Source organism: Mauremys mutica, chromosome 17 (assembly GCF_020497125.1).
Source record: "Mauremys mutica isolate MM-2020 ecotype Southern chromosome 17, ASM2049712v1, whole genome shotgun sequence".
In the NCBI taxonomy this organism is placed as follows: Eukaryota; Metazoa; Chordata; order Testudines; family Geoemydidae; genus Mauremys; species Mauremys mutica.
Genome location: NC_059088.1, coordinates 24535086 through 24558396, shown reverse-complemented (window position 1 = coordinate 24558396; position 23311 = coordinate 24535086). Strand labels below are relative to the sequence as shown.

The 23311-nt window shown below is 53.7% G+C and overlaps 1 protein-coding gene across 5 annotated transcripts; it reads right to left on the bottom strand.

Annotated features, from left to right (window-relative positions):
* Nucleotides 1-1075: 1075 nt before the first annotated feature.
* Nucleotides 1076-22437, bottom strand: LOC123351858 (toll-like receptor 2). Of its 5 annotated transcripts, none has more exons than XM_044991535.1 (4): nt 22230-22437; nt 6823-6944; nt 6487-6580; nt 1076-5921 (listed from the first exon to the last, which is right to left on the bottom strand). In XM_044991535.1, the coding sequence occupies exons 2-4, from the start codon at nt 6882-6884 to the stop codon at nt 3360-3362; spliced, it is 2718 nt and encodes a 905-aa protein (XP_044847470.1). In that variant the 5' UTR covers nt 6885-6944; nt 22230-22437; the 3' UTR covers nt 1076-3359. The 5 variants fall into 5 exon arrangements, with proteins under 5 accessions (XP_044847470.1, XP_044847468.1, XP_044847467.1 ...); XM_044991533.1 differs by lacking the exon at nt 22230-22437 and adding an exon at nt 10400-10895; XM_044991532.1 differs by lacking the exon at nt 22230-22437 and adding an exon at nt 10244-10372.
* Between the last annotated feature and the right edge of the window lie 874 nt (nt 22438-23311).

The following is a 23311-nucleotide window of genomic DNA, read 5'->3' as shown; positions in this document are numbered from 1 at the left end:
GTAGCTACTGCTCTTCCCCCAGGGAGGAGTCGGGGTTATTTTCCCAACATGCGAAGAAGGTTTTTTCCCAGCCAAGTTGGCAGCCTGCTCGGAACAGACACCTGGGTAAACAGGATCCCAAGCCAGACGAGGCAGCTCACGCGCTCCCTGCAAACCCAGCATTGATGCAGCCTGTTCCAGCAGCGCACAGGGCGACAGACAGGCTGCTGCTTTGAGGGGATCTGTGTAGGTCGAGCGGCCCCCATGCCCTTGCCGGCTGCCTCTCTCCACCACATCCCACACATGGCGCACGCTTCCTCTCCTGTTCCAACCTACCTGAAAACCACTCAGCGCAGGGTACTGCCAGCCTGGCTCTGCTGCCAGACTCTCGCCACCCAGGCACCCGCAAGTCGGGCATCAGGCTGACGTTTAAACACTGAACCTTTAATTAGTGCTACCACCCCCTCCGCTTTAAAAGAGGCACAACCTGTACAGGCGGAGAAGGAATTGCTCCTGTCCCCACATCCGCCTGCAGTGTTGCATAGACACAAGAACAGCCAGACTGGGTCAGACCAAAGATCCATCAAGCCCAGTATCCTGTCCTCTGACAGTGGCCAATGCCACGTGCCCCAGAGGGAAGGAACAGAACAGGGGATCATCAAGTGATCCATCCCTGTCGCTCATTCCCAGCTTCTGGCAAACAGAGGCTAAGGACACCGTCCCAGCCCAGCCTGGCTAATAGCCATTGATGGACCTGTCCTCCAGGAATCTATCTAGCTCCCTTTTGAACCCCTTTCCTTCAAGATGTTAAGACGACATATTAACACGTACCCCATCCATGTGCACACACGCTCCTGTCAGAGAGGAGAGGGACCTGGAGAGGTCATCTAGTCCAGTCTCCTGCATCCCCCTATATTCGCCCCCTGCATCTCGATCTCCATCCTCACTCGGTGCCCTGGATGCCAGGCATCTCCTCCAGACAAGGGCACAGGGCTTGTACTCCAAGTCTCTCTCACACACCCCTCACCATCCCACTTTGCCTCCAGCTCGGTTGAGGCCGGCTGAAAGCGTCCCACTTAAACACTGTGCAGCACACTAGGGAAAAGCCACCACTCTTTTATTAAATATAAAAAGTCAGCAACATGCTGTACGTCACTTCGAAGGCCGGTGCCTACGTTTGTTGGCCCAGACAACGGAGGGAGGCTCCTGCGTGGAGCCAGGCTCCGAGCCCCGTCGGCCTTTTGAGACCTTTACATTGAAAAAAACAAGCCCACAAAACCCCACAATGACTTCATTTTTAAAGAAGGTGCATTCAAGCAAGGGAGAAAGTATCTGAAGTCAGAGGCAGCCTGAACACGGGGACAGCTGGTTTGAAGCATTAGCACCTTATATACACTTGTTCTCACAAGTAGTTATTCCGCCCCCTCCTCGCCCCCCCCGCATCTGTAAAAATGGGGAAACAGAAGCACCCAGAGAGGATCAGACCCACAAACAGAACTCTGGAGTCAGGCTTCCCGCTTTAGACAGCGCAGCGTCTTGTAGGGAGGCCAACCTCTAATGAAGTCAATGAGGGGGTAGGGAGACAGAACCTCGATTTCAGATTCTGAGTGTAACTTGGAAGAGAGACCCCTGCCTCCCCCACGGGATCAGAACTGACTTCCCAGGTATATTCCCAGCAGCCCCATTCGACTGGGCCCTCTGCCCTACATTTCAGAGGGACTGGCCTATCTCCTCAGGAGCTCAGTCATGCAGGATCGCGCTACGGGAACCCCTCTGCTTTCCACGAGTCGCGATGCAACGGCGGCAAGGCTCCCAGGAGACGACTCGACCCCGTGGCAAAGATCCCCAAAGGGGCAGGGCGGATTAGTCCTGCAGCGTCGACTCGGTGGGCCGAAATGAAACAAGTCACCTCCAACGGGCCCTTGCGGTTAAAAATACGGCATAAATACATGACGTAAACTAAGGCTGCCAAGCGATTAAAAAATGAATTGCGCTGGTAAACAATACTAGAATACTATTTATATCGTTGGTTTGGGATATTTGTAATAAAAATAATATGAAGTGAGGCCTGTACATTTTGTTTTCTGTGTTGTAATTGAAATCAATGTATTTAAAAAAGTAGAAAACATCCAAAATAAATGTGTTAGTCTCTAAGGTGCCACAAGGACTCCTGTTCTTTTTGCGGATACAGACTAACACGGCCGCTACTCTGAAACCAAAACATTTAATACATTTCAATTGGGATTCTAGTGTTTAACGGTGCAATTAAACCTGTGACTCATTTTTTAAATCACGATTAATTTTTTTGGACTGCGTTAATGGCGATTAAAATCGACTGCCCTAAAAGAAACACAACAGAAATACGTTCTCCCCCCCTCTGGCTCCACGAATCCCGCTCCGACGGGCTCAGTTTGCAGTTTCAAGCACAAATCCTCCCTTCCCCTCCCCACTAGGGACCTCATCTATCCAGCCACATCACTGGGGAGATGGACGAGTTTGCCACCGGAACTCTGCCGGCAGTTTTGTCCATGGTACGAGACTCCAGCTCGGAGTGCCGTAACCCAGCCGGAGCCGATGCAGCTGAGAGTTGGAGGTCAGTAAAATAAGCAGATTTGTGGCACAGGCACACCTGGAGCAGATAAAGGGACCTATCTCGGTCACTTGTAGTGGTCAGAAATGCAGAGAGCTCAGGTGATGGCTGCTGTGGGGACTGATCCCGACAGCCACGGTTCTAGACAACTGGAGCGTAGAAACTTCAGTCAACGTCTCCTACGCAGAGGGTGCCGCTCACTCCGGCAAAGGGTCAGCACACTGACGTCCTCGAGCGGGTAACAGCTGGGACGTAAGCGGCTTGTGCGGCAAAGGGATGAATTTTACTCAGACGCTAAAGTGCACGAGCCCTAGCAAAGTTGTATCCTTCCATTACGACTTGCCTGGCAATACTGTCGCTGGTTAAACCTTCAGGAGAAACAAGAGGTGGCAGGATCAAGCAGTGGCTTTGTTCTCAGAGTTTGACCTGGAATAGGGGGGCTCCTTACTCCCAGTCCAGGAGCATAGGGGGTCCCATTGGCTGGTGGGTAAATACGACGCATTAGGTAGTACTTAGGTGCCTTGATTTTCAAGTGCCTCCAACTTTCAGAAGGCAGGTGCTCAGCACTCTCTAACAAGGAGGCCCCTTTAAGAGGGGTCTCAAGTTGGGCCAATAAGATCATTGCTCCCTTCCAAAAAATCTGGGTCTGGAGTTTAGCAGCTAAGACCTGGAGCAATGTTCTTCCCACCACATCTGCAAAGCAGGATGTCGGCGTGCGAACGCACAATGCACTGTGCGAGGCGTGTAAATCAGGAGCAGAGGCAGCGCGGAGCTGGAGCCCAAGCGAGCGCTAACTCGCAGGGCCAGCCACGGCGTCGATGGCAGTTTCCTCTTCAGCCGGACTACCCACAACCGCATCTGAGCCCAACTCCACGCTGGCCAGAGAGACCCGATCCTGGCTGGGCTCGGCTGCTCCCGGTTTCCCCAGCACATTCCTGAGCTGTATCCAGAAGAAAGGCTGCCGGCTGGGCTCCGAAGGCCATTCCAGGTAGGTTTTGGTGCTCAGCATCTTCCGGAGCTTGCAGAACTTGTTGGGCAGGCTCTGGGGATCGATGGCCTCCTTCACCACGAGGATGACGTCCTCGTAGCCCAGCCCGACGGCCCGCTGGTGGGCGAAGTAGAGCTCGTAGTTGCACCACTCGCTGTCAACGAAGCTGCGGGAGAGGATGAAGATGACCTTGTAGCTGTTCTCGATGTTTTCGATGATGTTGTCGATGATCCACTTGCCTGGCGTGAAGTCCCTCTCGTGGATGCAGATGCGGTACGGGGGGCTGGAGCTCTCCAGCCGCCGGAGCAGCTCCTGCCTCACCCAGTCGGCATCTGAGCAGCTGTAGGAGATGAAGGCGTGGTAGGCGTAGGCCCGAGCGGGGTGAGCGTGGCGGGCACGGTACTTCGACCGGACGATGCGGTAGGTAGCTTGCAGATACCACAACACGTCGAACCTCCAGCACAGCACCATGGTTGCAATGATCACAGCGGCCGTGACTGAGACAGAGATGGCCACCACCACCCTCACGTCGCACTCCGTCAGCCCCGGGGTGTAGGCAGCCACGCCCATGTCCAGCAGGGACTCCGGGTGGTAGCACGTCCAGTCCCCGGGCCAGTCCAGCAGGGTTAGCTTACCCTTCCTCCGAGTCTCCTGCAGGAAGCCGTAGAGGTCGCAGGTGCAGTGGTAGGGGTTGTTCCCAGCCTTGAGGCTGGTCAGCTCTGGCATGTTGACGAAGGAGCCCTTGCTGATGACACCAAAGGAGTTGCCATCCATGGCCAGTATTCGCAGGCTGGGGCATCTCCACTCTGAGGGAATGAACTTAATCTTGTTCCCACTAAGCTTCAGCTCCTGGAGGTCTTGGCAGCGGACAAAGTAGCTCATCTCCAGCCGGTCCAGCTCGGAGTAAGAGAGGTCCAGGTAGTGAAGAGTGATGGGCAGGCACTTGAAGATCTCCATGGTAACAGTGTTGTGGTCCAGGGCCAGCCAGACCAGGCCGGGACTCCACTGGCACGCCGTCTCCTTCAGCCCCCCGATGTGGTTGTGGCTGGCGTTGATATGGGTCAGGCGAGGCCAACTGGCCGTGAACTTAGCCACTATGCCCAGGCTGGTCAGCTCGTTTTTGGCCACGAGGAACCGCTCCAGTTTGGGCATGACGCCCTGGTAGTTGCAGCCCTGGTTGTAGATGTAGGCGTCCTTCAGCCGGTTGTTAGAGACGTCCAGGGTCACCACGTTGCGCATCTCGTCCCAGGTGTCGCAGGGCACGAAGTTGAAGTTGACGTTGAGAATGGAGAGGTTGGCCACACCGCTGAACCAGGTGAAGGTCCAGTCGAAACGCAGGATGTCGGGGTTGCTGATGTCCTGCAGCAACAAGCTGTCCAGGGTCAGGTTGGCGATGCCCGCTTCCGAGCGGTTCCCCGGGGAAGAGCGGGCGAAGTCAATGGCCATCAGGGAGAGGTCGCGGATGCGGGACTTCTGGATGTTCAGCAGGGCCAGGCGTAGCAGGTTCTCGTTGAACTTCCCCCGGTAGAAGACCAGCTTGCTGGCTCGCACCTCGGCCAAGCCAGAGAAGACATCTGCGGACTCAGTGTAGTAGGTGAACTCAAAGAGGTTGCGGAAGCGGAGATACTGCAGCGGCTTACCCCTCAGGTCCCGCAGAATCACGGGCAAGGCCTTGGGATTCTTGTCCAGGGCTATGTCGCACCACAGGGCTGTGGTGTTGAGCACCGAGAATGCCCCTTTTTGATACTCCAGTAGGCTGGACGCCGTCTTCAGGGCAAACTTCTGCAAGGCTATATCCTTCAGCGGGAGGAAGTCCCGCTTGCCGACCGTCTGGATCAGAGACCCGCCCATGGAGAACTCCTGCAGGTTCCTCAGAGTGCTGAAGACCTTGTCCAGAGTTGAGCTGAGGTACAAGTTGTTGGACATCTCCAGCCGCCTCAGTTTCCTCAGAGGCTTCAGGGCCGGCGAGGGGATCCGGCGCAGGGAGTTGTTGAATAGGCTGAGTTCCTCCAGCAGGACGTTGGAGGCGAAGGCATCCGCCGCGATGTGTGAGATGTTGTTGTAGCCCAGGTCCATGCTCTGCAGCTGGGTCAGCGCTGAAAAGTCCCCTGAGGTGATCTCTTTGAGCCTGTTATACGAGAGATCCAGCCTCAGCAGGGTGCGGGGAAGGTGCTGGGGAACGCGGTTCAGGTTCTGACCTTTGCATGTGGCAATTTTTTTGTCGGCGGTGACAAGACAGGGGTCGTCCCCCTCTGCCAGTCCCACGATCACCACGCACAAAGCTACGCATATCCCAGCCAGTGGGCGCATGGTCTTCTCTTCACATCTTTGTTCACCTGGAAGATCGAGAGAGAGTAGGACGTCCTGTGAAACGCCCTCGAACGTCACTTTCAGAGACCTGCCCACACGCTAACGTTAACCTATAGAGCAGAGACCTCTACCACCCCACGGTACAGTCGTTTAACTGGCTGAGGCGAACGCTGCACCGCTGAATTACCGACGGTACGCTTTGCGGATGGGACATGTACAGCAGCACTACCCCCAGCCCATTGAGACAGCCAGTCCAGCATCCTGGAACAAATCATCCGCCTGTAGTCCCGCCCCCCCCGGACCCCACCCCCTATCCACCTGCCCTACCAGATCCAGCTATTAACCCACTTTATTCCCTCCACCTCCTTCCTGCCATGCAGGACAAGCCAACGGTGCCTCTACCCCCATCTCTCTGCTGCCTCAGAGACAGGTCCATCTAGTTCAATATCCCCCACCGCCTACCGTTCTCCGTTAGGGCACCGTGATCCTGGCCAGAGGTTAGACGTTGGCCACTCCCATCCGACACTTCCCTTCCCACAATCCCATGGGGCCAGTGATCGTGTTCACTTCACACACAGACACGCACCCCGGCTCCACAACGGGAGAGAATGCGACTTACAGAGCAAGAGGCGCTGCCCCTTAGGTGACAGATGCGGAGCTGAGCACAGCACTGCAGGAGGCAGCTGTCCCTTCCATGCCAGCCCCAGACAGTCCTAGATCAAGAGAGAAGCAGCATTTTACTGGACGCAGGTAGCACCACAAGATGAATCAAACTGGGCTCACCAGCCACCCATGCTAGACACCCGTCGGGGAGACACACTGGCTCAGACTTGCTTCCCAGACCAACCCCGACCCCCGTCTTCTGTGCAAAGCTAGAGGAACGTGGCAGCCAGAGGGAGACTTTCAGAAAGTACAAACGGGAGAAAGATAAACCTCAAGGAAGCCAGGTCAATACCCGGATACTCGCGATGGAAAATGCTGCCGCCGGCGTTCTGTGTCCCCGCCGCTCAGTGACATGGGAAGAGGCTATGCCAGAAAGAAAGGCCTGGCTTCTCCATCACTCGGGACGCGTCTTCACTGCAACAGATAACATCAATTAGTCCACTTGATCTTCCCTAGCTCAGGGCAGAATGCTTCCCATCCGAGCTAAACCAGGAATCCTACATCTGGGCAGGGGTTCGGGTCCCTTCTAACCCCATGGCTTCTAAACTCAAGCTGCCACAACCCTCCTGCATTCGTCACTTGAGCGCCAACCTCCTCGCTCCTCCCACGCCAGCCCGTGGGCCGCCGAGCTCACATCTAACGCACCTCCTTACAACTCAAGTGAGTGATTTGTGTGCGGATGGGAGTCGGGTTAGGGCAAACCCCCAGTTATAGCTCAAAGTGACAACGCGTTGCAGAGAAACCCTTGGCGTCGTTACAGCGAGACGGGATGTCTCTAGGAGACCCGCTCGAGTGGCTCCAGAAGTGGCGGTGTTTGATTGGAACAGGTTGACGTGTTTCGTTCAAGATTTGTTTTGGTAAAAGTGACGGGAAACCGAGCAGACAACACTTCCCCTCCCCTGCCCTCACACCCCCGACCTTGAAAACTTCATTTTGGCCAAAACCTTGGCTATTTTTTTTTTAATTAAAACCCAAAATCGGGACAAGAAGAACTGACTGAAAACAAAGTTAAAAGATTTCCTGACCATCACAGGTGAGATTTTCTGGTCTGCGCTATGCTACAGAACCATATACTGATCCTCTCTGGCCTTGAAATCCAGCTGCCCTGTCTGCTTTTACAAGTCTGGAGACGGCTTTCACCTTAGAGTTTCTATTGCAACTTTCTTCCCAGAGGACGGCAAGTGGTAAGCACTCCCAGAGAGCCCAGCTCCCTGACACATTAACTAGGGCTGATTCCTGAATAACTCCATGCCCTGATTCTTATTCCAGAATAAGTGTTTTGTCCCTGTTTAGCTTAACCTCTGGGTTTAGCTACACAGGAACAAGGCACTCTTGTTCTGGAATAGGAGTATTCAGCACCTGGCACTCTTCAGGAACAGCTGTATCATGTGTACGCAAGCCCTTAAACCACCACTGAAATGCAGCCATCTCTGGAGTGGAATGAGAAGGGTGGGGGAAAACAGCTATAGAAATCACCCGTGTAATTGTCCAAGCTGTATCCCTCACCTGCCCTACTGTTTGTTCTACATTGGTACATGCTTTTAGAGCAGGGGTGGCAAACTACGGCCCAGGGGCCGCATCCTGCCCTCTAGACGTTTTAATCTGGCCCTCAAGCTGCTGCTGGGGAGCGGGGTCAGGGGCTTGCCCCGCTCCCCACATGCTGTGGCTCCATGCGGTTCCCCGAAGCCGCGGCATGTCCCCCCTCTGGCGCCTACGCATAGGGGCAGCCTGGGGACTCCACATGCTGCCCTCAAGCCAAGCACCACCCTCACAGCTCCCATTGGCCAGCAACCACAGCCAACGGGAGCTCTGAGGACGGCGCCTGCGGATGGGGCAGTGCGCAGAACCGCCTGGCCGCGCCTCTGCATAGGAGCTGAAGGAGAGCCATGGCGCTGCTTCCAGGAGCTGCTTGAGATAAGTGCTGCCCGGAGCCTGCACCCTGACCCCGTCCCGCGCCCCAATCCCCTGACCCAGCCCTGATCCCCCTCCTGCCCTCTGAACCCCTCAGTGCCAGCCTGGAGCACCCTCCTATACCCCCAACCCCTCATCCTCAGCCCCACCCCAGAGCCCTCACCCTCTCCCCCACCCCAACCCCCAATTTCCTGAGCATTCATGGTCTGCCATACAATTTCCATACCCAGATGTGGCCCTCGGGCCAAAAGGTTTGCCCACCCCTGTTTTTGAGGGTAAGCAGTTTGGGGCAGGGATGAGCCACGTGCTAGCTACTGCACATATACATTGGGGTCCCTCCCAAAATGCTGATAGCATCTGATAGGGAAAAGGGGGCACTCTGCTTAAAGGCTTAGAAATAAATATGCATGCTTGTTCGGTTCATAGGCCCAAGGCCTGCAGTTAACACAATTTGCTATATAAGGGCAAAGGTTTAGCTTTTGCTAAATTTGTTCATTTGTGCAAAGGGCCTGACAAGCTGGAAACAGGAACAGGGGAACAATTAAGAAAGATTAAGGAAGGCCCATGTGTGCCAATGCAGCTTGTGACAGTTTGAGTGTGTCAAGAACTTTTGCAAAATGTAACCGCAGAGTAGGGGTCGTCAGGACGGGCAGGCCACCACCGTGACTGCCAAGGGACAACAACAGGAAAAACCGAAAATGGAAATAAAATGAGATAGCTTGTTTGTTAGCAAATACTGTATCCCAAATAAGGCAATATCTGTGTGATATGCGTGCTACGTTGTGCAGTTTTAACCTTTAAAAACGTAGGAAAATTCGTAACAGGAGGGCAGTTAACCCCTTGCATGGGGACAGGCTGTCTTTCCCTGCATGCATGCTTGTATGAAAATAAAGGCACCTCAGGCTGTCTGATCCAAAAATCAACGGTGTGGTCAATTTTCCACAACGCATCCCAATGCCCCTAGTCACAGTATCAGGTAGCTTTACTTCAGCTTCAGTTTCGTTCATTTAGATCGCAACACCCGTTCACGCCATCATAGTAAATTACGCGGGGCAATGACGTTGGGGCGGAGTCTTGCTTCAGTATCTTACAGTGCTGCCATAAAAGACTTGGAACAAGTAGTAATGTCCATCATCATGTCTAGTTTCACAATAGTTCAGAAGGCCCTGGCTAAAATCCAATGCCAGTAACTCTAGTAAGCCCATAAATCTTTCTGGAGTCCTCGGCAATGAAAGCCACTAGACACGATTATGTTATGAATAAAAAAATGCCAAGGAAGAGTTCACTTCCATTCGATTCGACTTTCACACCTAAAACCCTGCGTTACCTTTCTAAAACTAGTCCCTCCCCCATGTGATTTTCTTTTGTAAATCACGCCAAAAACATCAGCCGTGTCTGCATAAAGCAGACACTTTTTGCTAAAGCTATTTAGTCAAAAACCCAGTTTCTGGGGGCAGGAGGGGGAAGCCGTTGAGGTGGAAAATGTTATTAGCACCAATATTTCTATATCACAAGGGTTAGGTGATGAGGAGATTTTTCACCCCAGCTCTCAAGCCATGTGGATACAATTGTTGTCAATTAGATCATTACACAACAGTTGAGGATTCTAGTAAACATGCATAATTTGTCTAGAGAGGCCATCGAGCAGGGAACGTGATTTCAGTTTACCCCCACCCCCCCGTCCGGATTTTTCACACTTGCTGTCTGGTCACCCTAGTCAGGAGACAGGCTTCTATTCCCAGATCCGACACCTGGGGCAAGTCACTTCCTCCGTGCCTCAGTTTCCCCATCTCAGGACTCACCTGTGCAAAGCGCTTTGCGGTCTCCGGAGAAAAGTCTCGGGGGGGTTTCTTACATAATTCACTCTTGGAAAGGTGCTGCAGGCAGGGATCTCCTATTGGCAGGGAGCTGGCCGGAACAATCCCCCCCCCCCGCCCCTTGCCCGGTTTTCAAGGCACCTTTATCTCCTGGAGTCAGGATCCAGTGGGACCAGCGTGCCAGTGCGGCGTGGGAACAGGCGCTGGCATGGAAACGCTTCCCCACCACGCCCCGCACTTCATCTCCAGCGGCTGGGGCCCGGGGCGCACACGCCGGCTCCCCCTTCAGCAACTCCAGGGCGCTGCCAACCCCCCCGCGATGAGCCCCACTGCGGGCCCCACACCGAGACCAGAATCCGTCCAGGGGGGTGGTCCAGAAACCCCACCGCAGCTTAAACCCGGGTGGCTGCAGCGGGCAGGGCGAAGGGGCGCATCCGGCAGGTCCCCGCCGGTCCTAGGTGATCACACGGGGCTGGGGGGACTTGTCCTGGGTCCTTCTTGGGGTACTTTCCTGCAGCCCGGGCGGCTTGGCTGGTCTCTCTCACCCCTTGGCTAGGTCCCGGGGGGCCACCAGCCGGGGCTCCCCTCTGGCCCCGCCGCGCCACTCATGCTACCTGGCCCGGCCCTCGGAGCGACTGAGCTGGCTCGTATACGAGGAAGATTTCCAGGCTGGGGCGCCACCTCCCTCTTAAAGAAACAGCGCGCCTCGAGGATTTGTTTTCGCTTCCCTTCTCCCAGACACCCCCCAACACCAAACAGGGAATTAACTAACCACCCTGGCTGCAAACCGGGGTGATATTTCTCTGCTTCACAGGGGGGCTGCAACTCAGGGCCCCACTGTGCTCGGTGCTGTACAGAGAGAGGAGTCCTGAGGCGCTCGGGATGGAAATAGGGAGGCCAGAGGGGAACAGGCACAGAGAGGGGAGGTGCCCAGCCGAACAGAACTCAGCTCTCCTGTGTCCCAGCTCAGTGCACTAGCTACTAGGCGGTTCTACCCAACGGTCATTTCCTTTCCCCACTTACAAGAGAGAGATTAGGGTGTATTTCTGGCCCACTAAATCACTGGATTAATGGCCCAGTATCCCATCTCTCCAGCGCTGGCTGCTTTGAAAGAAGGAGGAAGATCCCCAGGACAGGCTCACCTGCCCCCCCAGGGAAGTTTATTCCTGGCTCCCTTCCAGTTAGTGGTTAGCTTGTGCCCGGGAGCATGGGGGCAGGGGTTGCAGCTGGCACAGGGCAACTGACCCCTTTCAGGGGAGATGGACCCAGACCAGGTGGGGCATCGATCCTTTCGTGAGCAGGTGAGCCAGGCCTGCAGCTCACAGTAAGTTTTATTAAAAAGGGCATCCCTCTAATGATGGGAGAGTGTTTATATGAATAATCCTTTAAAAACTCCTAAAGTCCTGACCTGAACCATATCCTGCAGCAGGGTGTTCCACAGATGAATCATGCACTGTGCATACTAATTCCTTTTCATCCAGAGCCCTCGGTAAAACACTCTGGGCTCTACTGCTGGAGAGGGCGCTGTTAAGAGCTGGGTGTTATGACTTCGCTTGTGACCTCCCTGGAGCAGGTTCTGTCTCTTTGCTCTCTGTTTGCACAGCACTTGGCACTAAGGGGCAGGGTCTGTGGCGCCACCACAATCCAGATTAAAAATCCCTGGGTAAATTGTTCCACTGGCCGATTACACTCGCTGTTGAAGATCTGCATGGCGAATGAGCAGTGAGCTCAGGGTTAAGAGGCTGCAAAACCTACACTCCGCACTGAGAGCCATAAAGAACTGTTTACCCAGGGTAGCCTGGAGACCCCAGGACTGGACAGAAACCATAACAGCCATAGGGATTTAGCAGGAAGCTGTCTCCACTCCCAGGAGGAACAAACAAATTAATTCATTACCGGAACCGAGACTGCCAAGCAGCAGCCAACAGCTGCTGTCAAAAAACGATGTAAGCAGTGAATGCCTGCTGGATTCACCCCGGCCTTTTCCGGGTCTAAATGCCCGACATTCCTGACCTGCATGGTGGCGTGACAGAGCACAATGCCCAGCGCCCAACCCGTATTTAGACCAACTGTTTCAGCTTGCCCAGACCAAGGTGTCGGGCCTGCCCGTTGGAGCCCCCTGTCTCTTGTTTAACGGGGCGTTATGCTTTTCTGACCCCGTCTTGCTGTAAAAGACAGCCTGGGAAGCTGGGTCTTCCAGCCCCAAATCCAGAGGGCTCCCTAGTGTCCCACATAGTCATCAGCCGCTGCTAGGTAGTGTCCAGCTTTGTGATGCGCCAGGGGAGGGAGAGGTTCAGAGCAAACAGAGATAAATCTGTCCCACCCAGGTGTGTTTACCGTCACTTCCCAGGCTGAGTCAGCCCCCAAAGGCAGCCCACAGCCAGTGAAGGGTTAAACCCATGGGGCATGTCAGCCAGGGCTGGGCAGTGGCCTAGATGGAATGAGTTTGGCAGGACTCAGCCTGGCCACCCACGGCACACAAACCCCAACACTAGGACTGGCACCAACTGGCTCTCCTTGTGGCCAGCGCCAGCAGAGGCCAAGGACTGGATGGGCCACAGAGGCCAAGCCATTCCCTGCTCTGGGGCAAGGGCACCTCCCCTCGGCGGACGCTTGCTGCGATCCTGCTGCGTCTGTTGCCACATCTTGTGCCACTGCGAGCCACGAACCAGCATCCCACCAGCGCTGGAGCCACGTACGCACGCAGGAACAGACTGAATCACCTGAGAAGAAAGAGCCCGCTCTGAACTAGCACAAAGACCCAGCTAGCAACTGAAGCGGGACAGATTCAGACGAGAAGTGATGCTGCGTTTTAATTGCTAACCCTTGGAAGAGCTAACCTTGGGGCCGGGGGACACCGGAAGTCTTTAAATCAAGACCGGATGGGATGTCTTTAAGAGACACGCTTGAGTGCAATCAGATATTGAGGCTGGATGCAGGAGTTGCAGTGAGACATTCTCTGGCCTGAGCTACACAGGGGGTCAGACTACGGGCTTGTCTACACTTGGAAATTAACCGAAAGAGCTATTCTGGAATAGTTATCAGCTCCTGCATGCACCCTCATTCCAGAGTAAATTCACATGGGGGCTTATACCAAACTAGTACCGTGCTCCTCTTCTGGTAAGTTTCCCAGCGCCGATGAGCCCTAGATTGTCCCAATAGTCCCGTCTGGGCGTTAAAAGCTATGAATCTGAGAGGGAAGGGACAAGGGGCTGGAAGCGGTTTCCAGAAGAGAAGCTTTCATTGTTGGCTAGCCTGGCTGGAGGTCGGGCATTCCTTTCCTTTAACTTTACCATCCTGAGCCTGGATTGATGGCCCATGGTTTCTCCAAGGAAGGCGCCCAAACACTCCTGTATGTGTGTGTCCACCACACCTCAGCCACAGCAGCTTAGCACTCACAGCTAACGTAGCCCTTTAGCTTGGGCTGCTAGGGCTTGATTTTTGAGGGCGTTTAGGCACCCAACGCTGCAGATGGGCACCCGACTCCCACTGAACTATATATGCCATCATGTGCCAGCAATGCCCCTCTGCCACGTACATTGGCCAAACCGGACAGTTTCTACGCAAAAGAATAAATGGACACAAATCTGACATCAGGCATTCAGAAACCAGCGGGAGAACACTTCAACCTCTCTAACCACTCAGTGACAGACTTGAAGGTGGCAATTTTGCACCAAAAAAACTTCAAAAACAGACTCCAAAGAGAGACTGCTGAACTCGAATTAATATGCAAATTAGATACAATTAATTTAGGTTTAAACAGAAACTGGGAATGGTTGGGTCATTACACTAATTGAATCTATTTCCCCGTGTTAAGTTCTCCTCACACCTTCTATGGATCATCTCTATTATCACTTCAAAGGGTTTCTTTCTCCTGCTGATGATAGCTCATCTCAAGTGATTGGCCTCTTCCAGTTGGTATGTGTACTGCCACCCTTTCATGTTCTCTGTGTGTATAAATATCTCCTGTCTGCGTGTTCCAGTCTATGCATCCGATGAAGTGAGCTGTAGCCCACGAAAGCTCATGCTGAAATAAATGTGTTAGTCTCTAAGGTGCCACAAGTGCTCCTGTCCTTTTTTCTAGGTGCCTAAAGAAATTTTAAGGCCCAGCCCTTGGTGCGGAAGGTCCTTTTTCGATCCCCGCTGCTGCTAGAGCGGGCACACGTGTTAACGTGGTCATGGTATGTTGGCAATTCTTGGCCAGCTAAATGGAGCAGCCCGGCAGCGACTGGCATCGTCCCCTAGGGAGAGAGAAAAGGGTGAGGATTCACTTTCTCCTGCAGGACCGGAGCCATTTAAGACAGCAACCTAGCTGTGTCTCTTCAAATTCCAGCCAGGGTGGGATACAGCCCCGGGGAGGGGGCAACCGTTAGAGGGCTGGTCCCAGTTTCTCCTGGCTATCCCACAAGCTCATTTCTGGCGTGCTGGGCACAGAAATCCCCACCACGCTGGGTAAAGCATTGCGGTGAGAAAGTGTATTGGTTACGGATGGGACTCCAGACTTGGACAACCCAGGCTGTGGGAAAGTTCAGAATCAGAGCCCTGGACTCCTCTCCGGCGCCACGCGCCAGTCGTGTGGGGACAGGACATTGGCTCATCTTGCTAGTGGGAAACTGTTTCTGCCACTGGACAAACTTCAATCAAGTAGCAGCTAGCAGGGTTTTTTTGTTTTGTTTTTGGACACGCTCAGTGCCCAGAGAGACTGCGGGACTGCCCCAGGGAGCTGTTGGGAATGCCAGTCCCGCATTCCCAGTGTCATAGCTAACAAATACTAGCTATGGGCCCTTCAGGGCCAGCTCTAACTTTTTTGCCACCCCAAGCAAAAAAAAAAAAGAGCGCCACCCCGCCGTAACACCCCCGCACAAGCGCCACGCCGCCGAACCCCCCTCAGCGCCGCGCCACCGTAGCCCCGCCCCTGAACGCCACGCCGCCGAAGCCCCCCCAGTGCCGCGCCACCCGAAGCCCCCACCCCCCTGAGCTCCGTGCCGGCCAAGCCCCTGCCCCCCCCAGTGCCGCGCCGCTGAAACGCCCCCCCCTCCGAGCGCCGCCCAGCAGAAAACCAAAACCAAAACCTCCTCCAGCGCTGCCCCGCCGAACCAAACACAAAAACAAAGAAACCCGAGCGCCGCCCCACCCCAAGGTGCCGCCCCAAGCACGTGCTTGGTCGGCTGGTGCCTGGAGCCGGCCCTGGTGCCCTTGATCAAGTTGTGGCACCTCTCTGCCTCAGTTTCCCCACCTGCTAAAATGGGGATGTCACAATTTTGGGTTTCATCCAAAGCCTTCAGTCGCCAAGGTTCATCTAGTCTAGTTACTCCCTTATCTTAGCTGGGTTTCACTATCCCCGAGGTGTTTCAGAAAACAAAGACAGGCAAGACCAAAGATAAACTACTTTACAGAGGGAGATTCTAACCTGGCAATAATTAACTTGTGGAACAGCTTAAAGTTTATTTGCCGTCTCACCAAAAAATATGCCATTGTGCTTTGACCTCTGCAATCAATCCAGGCCATTGCAAGGGTGGAGGGAAGGGTGAAAATGGGCCAGGTCTTGGATAAACATCCTTTACCAATGGGCTTGCATTTACCAGATTTTTTCCATGCCACACACAAAAAGAAAGACACCATTGAGCTGTTTGAGGGTGGAATGGAACTATTGATCTGTGCACATGGCTGGACCAGGTAGCCATGAGATAGGAGGGGGAAAGCAGGTGCCAGTGACCTTGGGCAAATCAGAGCCAGGAATGGAACCAGGTCTGACTCCTAATCTTCTCCGTTCCGCCCAGGCATGGGACTGATGTTTTCAGTGGGTAGGTCAGAGTCCCGCCCTGACCCACCTACACCCCCATTGTCCAATAAACCCCCTAAAGATCTTGGTAATAAGACACACATGGCTGCCTCCCCACAACACAGCCTGGAACTGGGCCAGTTCACCAATAATTGTGAACACACTTCCAGATCAGTGATATGCACAAGTCTAAGTAATTCACACAACACGCCCTGGGGAGGGGGAAGAATGCTGGCCAAGCTATTCTAGGTACTTAACTGACTCCCTCATCCCCATCGTATCTCCCAGTCTTTAGTGTATTTATCCTCACAACCTGCAGGGCTGTGCCATTATCCCCATTGTACAGATGGGAAAACTGAGGGACCGAGAGACTGAGTGACTTGCCCACATTCACAGAGCAGGTACTTAGACCCAGGTCTTCAATGGGCCAGGTGAGGGCCTTTACCGCTAAGCCATCCTTCTCCCTAATCATCCGCAGCTCCTGGCAATCTGGAAACGGGACAAACAGAGCAGGCCTGTTTTGTTCAGGGACATTTGACTTCCCTCCTTGGCTCCATCTCCTGGGAGCCAGGGCCAAGATAAACACGTATCTGAAAGAATCTATACACGCTGTATTTGAAAACACCCATGTTAATGGATCATGGAAACCCAGACAACAAATTAAAGACGACAGAGGATTTGACTCATTGTCTCCGGCCGCTAATTCAGCCTTCAGCGTGCCTGGAAGATTCAGCATCGGAACGTAGCCTGGCACATCTTGGGGCAGCTGCAGGTTTCAGTAAATAACTCGCCGCTAGCCAGATTCCAGTTGGCTCCGTCTTCAGAGCGTTTGAGACCAGTGCTGAATGCAACCAATACTGCAGCTCGGGTCGCTGCTAATTTTGCCTGGGAAAAACCTCAGTAAGATTTCTTAAGAGTCAAGCCACTGTTTTGGGATGATCCCCAGTGCTGCCTTGTAACAGGACAGGAGACAAACACCCAGAGGTAAAGAGTTACTTACATTAGTCATTGAAAACACCACACTGCAAGAGGCTTATAGAATGAGTGACTGTTCTAACATTGATCACTTCCTAAGTGTGCAAGTGCCATGTTCCAGCCCAGGAGCTCTAACCACCCTTAAAGGTAGGGAAATACTTAGCCCATTTTACAGATGGGGAAATGGAGGCCTCAGGAGTGAGGAGAGTGATTTGACCACAGTGAGAGCAAGTCAGGAAGAGAACAGAAATCTCGACTCCCAGCTCCACCACTGACCTGTTGTATGGCTCTGGGCAAGTCCCTTCGCCCTCTCTGGGCCTCCATTTCTCCTCCCATCCCTCGTCTGTGCAGACGCTAACCGGGATGGCAACCGGCGTCTCAGGCCCAGCACCTTGCCCCATGTGGCTGCATAATTTCAGGCAGTCAACTGTAATTCAGGTGCTGGTCTGTAAAAGGCTGATCTGTAAAAAGCACTGAGCACCTGCTTTGCACGGGGTGAGGGCTCGCCCAAGGAGCAGAGCAATGGAAATCACAGCCCTGTCCACCCCCAGACTCACACCTGTTCAAGGTTGTGCCGACCCATGTGGACGCCTGCATTTCACCCCGAGCGGCTTGTTTCGGCAGGACCACTCCAGCTGGACCCCCTCTCATTAGGAAAGCGGGGGTGCATGCTCTTAGACTCCGTGCTCCCCTTCCTGGTCTCCCCACCTAATCTAGTGACCTTCCAGACACACTGTAAGACACCGGCTTGCGCAGGGTTTTGCAGAGAGCTGCGCGTGAGCCTCCTGGGGATGGAGTGGCAGGAAGGGGTGTTCATAGGCGCCGGCTGGGTGTACGTTCCCGCTGCTGCTACTTAGCTACATTGCTTAGGAGGACTGCGGTAACGAGTCGCTAGTTATTTAAAGCATTTTGGTTTAGCTTCCACCGGTTCCTAAGCCACTAGAACAAGACCGAAGTCAGCCTGGTTCAAAGAGAAACAGGCGCATTCACACAGCCTTTTGCATCAGTTTAACCCAATAGGTTTAACCGTCTCCCCCGCACATACACCCCTCACGTATCATAAACCTGGTGCAACGCGTCACGGCAAAGCCCTGTCCGATTTTGACTAGCTTAGCAGGAAGTGAGCAATCTCCGAGTCAGGGCTGAACATACACATCCAGGAAGGCTCATTCGGTCAAGGAAGTCAGATCCAAAGAAAAAACAAAGGATGACAATTAATGGTCAGATAAGAGAATAGCTGAAAGCCCTATTGCAAGCACTGGTTGCACATGCAGATTAGGGTAAAGTCTGTTTCACTGCGAAATCAGAACCCTCCATCGCCAGGCCAAAGAATGGCACCTACCACCACCATGGCCTGGTCTGCCCATGCAAGCTGGATGGCTGTAGCTCGGCCCGTCTACTTAACGTATCACCACTTCCCTACAATTAACGTCATTATACTGGTCTAAAAGGTGCTTATGCGGGTGTCGTTTTCTCCTGCACGGAAAGGGGAACACACTGTAACGTGTAACGGCGCCTGTGTGGACCGCAGCCACACAACGGATTGTGCAGCTTTAAAAAAAATGGTCCGGTGCCTAGCAGACGTATGGGAGAGACAAGGTGGGTGAGGTAATAGCTTTTATTGACCATCCGGGGACCAGCGCTGCAGCCGACAGACATACGAGTACCGTGCGTAGGCCCGGGGCGGGGAAGCGCATGGAAATCACAGATACACCATCCAGGCAGATCAGGGGAAAGCGTTGGTTAAGGTACCTTTTTTGCAGAAGCAGCTCGTATCGGCGGGCGCCTGAGGTTTTCGGGGCCTGGTTGGAGTTTGTCTCCCCCAGAATTCCCTTACCCTTGGGGGTCAGCCTTCAGGAAGTCACTTTCGCCATCATGCCTTCAAAAGTCCTGACAAGGGTTAGACGGCTGGTCCGGTGAGACTCCTGCTGCCTCATTGTTTCCTTGTGCACCCATCCGTCTGTAGCCACCTGCTAGCCCCTGTCTGCTTAGATAGGCAGCTCTTTGGGGGCGGGGACCGTCTGTGGGTTCTGGGTTTGTTCAGTGCCTAGAACTGGTGGGTGGCCTATGGCTTTCAGCACCACCGTGATACACACAGGTGAGTAACCGGGAACCAGAATTTGGGCAGCACCTAGCCTTGCCTGGACACCTAGAATCATAGATTATCAGGGTTGAAAGGGACCTCAGGAGGTATCTAGTCCAACTGGCTGCTCAAAGCAGGACCAATCCCCAAATGGCCCCCTCAAGGATTGAACTCACAACTCTGGGTTTAACAGGCCAATGCTCAAACCACTGAGCTACCCCTCCCATCTCATAGCTACGCTGAGTTAATTAGCAGTAGGAGTGGAGCCAGACCTAGAGACACCTTAAGTGCCCCTGATTCCCCGAGCCCGGAGACTCAGCTCAAGGGTCTCAGATTCGCCAGACCCGTTTGAAAGTCTTGGGCTCCGTTTATTTACTTTGCTCCAAAACAAAGGCTCCATTTATTGTGCAACTATTCCCTTCAGCTGGTGCAGCTTCACGCTTCCAGCACCTGAGTCCCACCCACTGCACAACACCCCCCCCCACCCCACCCCTGGCACTGCAGCAGGAGTCTATAAAGACACTCAATGTGTAAATAAGACTGTAGATAAGATACGGGATGGGCGGGGAGGAGAATTTTTCTGGAGCCCCTGCAGTCCTGCTCCTTGAAGCACAGACATCCATCCCTGACCGAGCACCTGCAGAGCCAGTGGAAGGAACGTGCTGGACTCCTGCATCAGTCGTGGGAGGGAAAGGAAGGAAGAGACAGAGCAAACACGAATGCCAAGCCGCAGGGGGTGACAATGAGGTTAAACAGGCCCTGGATCAGACCCAGCAAGGAACTTCTTCTGCTCAAAGTTTACCTGCTTGCCAATGCTTTATTGCTCAAATACAGCCTGGCCCCGCCTCCATCTCACTAGGCCCCTCTCTCTAGGCCAAAGTTACATGTGTAGAGGGGGCTGCTAGACTATCCTGACCTCAGGATCCTGTAAGAGGGTCCCCGGCGAGGGTGCTGAGGGAGCGCCAGGCTTTTCTCGGCACTGAACACAGCTGGTGCAGTGGGCGATGGGAAAAGCCATGCAGGCCTAAGGCTGGAGTGTGGGTGAAGGTCATGGGCAGAGTGGGACTCTAACCCCTCCCAGGATGGAGGACAGTGGCAACTTGGCCATGGGATGTCATCCGGTAAGTCTCTGCCATGCCTGGAACTGCTCTGAGAACAGCCCCGGGTCTTCCTCTCACCCAAGTCTCCGGACTGAGCGCACTTAGCAAGTACATCAGAGGCTGCTTGTGTGCTACTGGCCATCGATAACTCCGTAGGGCCCCCCACCCTCATGCCTGAGCACCAGTCCAGGCAGACTAGCCCTGTATTACAGATGGCGGGGGATGTGATTTGGACAGAGGAAGTGATTTGCCCAAGGTCATGGGACGGAATCTGTAGCAGAGCCAGGAATTGGGTCAGGGGAGCGAAGCTGGCAAACTAGGTCTTCAGATCCGACAGGGGCCAGGATCTGCATGTGCGGTCCCATGGGGCTACCGCAAGTGAAAGTGAGGGTGAATCTGGCCTGCGGAATCGCTACCGCTGGTGGTGATGGTATATGAGTCACGAGTCAGACGTAACCTGGGGCTGGGGGGAGTTGGAATGGAGGGAAGGGTGGAGTTACGAGGCCTTGTGGTTAAGGCGGCTGGAGTGGGACTAATCTGCTCAGGGAAGCAGCGGCAGCCGGTCAAGGAGAGACAGCAAAGACTACTAAGCAATCTGCGGGGCTGGCCGTAACCCAAGGGACAGTTTAAAGGCAGGGTGGGGACATGGCCACCTGCCCCCGGCCCGGTCCAGCGCCCCAACTTTCCACCTCCTGCACACAGCCTGTGCCTAGCGCTGTCCTACAGGCACCGAGTCAACCAGATTACACGGCGCAATAAGGGGCGTATTTCCGACAACTCTTCAGCCCTAGGGGCAGCACCCCGTGGAATTTTGCTGCTAATCTGAGCCCTGCATACAACCTCCTGTGTCAGAGATGGGAATTAGCTCTTCTAGCCAGGTCCCCATGTCCCTCCCGGACTCCGGTGCCCTTTACCCTGGGGTTCTGCCCCAGCAGTGACCCCACAATCTGGGTCTCCCCACCCCAGGGAACCCCCAACCCTCTATCCCCACCTTGCCTCAGTGGCTACTGCCAGTCGTCATTTAGCCCCCGCTCACTGGGGCAGACGGCAGTCTGTAAACCCCTCATCATCGGCAAGGGGGTTAGACCTGCTGCCTCTGCCTATTCCTGGGCTGCCCCTCTGCAGCCCTAGTACCCTGTCTGTGGGCCTTAACTCGGCCTGCAGCCTGGGGCTTAGCTAGGCTGGAGCTCCCCAGCTCCCTCTGCCCTTCCCCAGCACTGCTCCACCCTAGGTACCCTCCTTGGCTTCCCAGGGAGCCAGGTCCTTCTCTCCCTAAAGCTAGAGAGACAGATTGTCTTCCAGCCTCTGGCCCTCAGCCCTCTTATAGGGCCAGCTGTGGTCTGATTGGGGCTTGGCCCCACCACCTGTGGCTGCTTCTCCCAATCAGCCTGGCTTCCCCCCCCCAGCCCTCTCCCAGGGCTGTTATAAGCCCTTCAGGGCAGGAGCGGGGTGACCCCCCGCTACACTCCCGTTATAAGAATCATAGAATCATAGACTTTAAGGTTAGAAGGGACCATTATGACCAGCTAGTCCAGGGGTAGGCAACCTATGACATGCGTGCCGAAGGCGGCACACGAGCTGATTTTCAGGGGCACTCACACTGCCTGGGGGGCTCTGCATTTTAATTTAATTTTAAATGAAGCTTCTTAAACATTTTAAAAACCTTATTTACTTTACACATAACACTAGTTTAGTTATATATTATAGACTTAGAGAAAGAGACCTTCTAAAAACGTTAGCATGTATGACTGGCACACAAAACCTTAAATTAGAGTGACTAAATGAAGACTTGGCACAGCACTGCTGAAAGATTGCCCACCCCTGATCTAGTCAGACCTCCTGCACAACCCAGGCCACAGAATCACACCCACCCACTCCTGTAACAAACCCCTGACCTCTGTCTGAGCTACTGAAGTCCTAAATCATGGTTTAAAGTTCCCACACTGCCCCTTCTAAGCAAGCAATTTTATTCTTAAGGCAAAAGCATATTTAAAATGATCAAAGAACCTCCATGCATGCTACTAAACTCACCGGAGTTCACACCCTCACTCCAGCAAGGGCTCGGGTTGGTGGGAAGTCCTTCAAACCCCAACACAGGGGTTTCGCCTGTGGTCATCCATTCATACCCCTTTCACTCAGAACTTGGATCTGAGCCTCTCTTCCTTTCATCCAGTGGGGCTTCCAAGCCACCGTGACTAGGTCATCAGCCAGACAATGGGTTTCTACTCAAGGCACAACTTCAAAAGAATGGCTCCAGAGATGGGTTATTTGCATGCCCCACCTCCCACGGATCTCCCGGGAATCCCGCTACTTTGTTTGTCTAACACAATGGAGCCGCAAACGGCTCTTCAATGCGTATCCTGCAGCCCTTTGCAGCACATGATATTAAAACCTGGTGTGATTTAGTTATTAACCAATCTGAGTTATTAGCCAATCAAGATGCTTTGACTATATTATTAACCAATTAAGCCATCAACTTGCACTAAGTTATGAACTTATTTGCTGTGAGAATAATACATATATTAAATATGTCCCTGGTCATTCCCCCTCCTGGGGCTATTTTGGGTCACACTGATCACTAATTTGGCTCCTGAATCACTGAGCGGTGAGTATCACTGGTCTAACCCCTTGTTTCAAAGCATCCTTTGAAGGACATAACACATCCCAGGGTTTCCATTAGCCAAGACTTCTCTTTAAAGAAGGTACAGACAATCCCATGTAACACACAAACATTTGCATTTTTAATGCAGTGAACTCTGAAAACACTCAATAAAGTTTGTCACTTGCAGCAAATTGCCAGAACAATCACACCTTCTGATTTACGAGAGTGGAAGAGCACATCCAGTCTGCAAACTCAAGTATGATTGTAGTGCAGACAAGTATAACCACGCTCGCTTTCATCCAACTAGCATGGGTAACAATAATGGCAAAGAAATGGTCGGACGGACGACAATGTAGGTCGGCAACAAGGGTCTGGACCTGGGGTCCCTGGTTGCAAGCTCATAGTGAAGCCTCGGCTGTCACATCTTCACTGCTCGCCCAGTGGAGCCTACTAGATTGAAGCTAGTCTGGGAATGGCCACCTGAGCTGGAATCAGACCTTCCCTTGCAGTA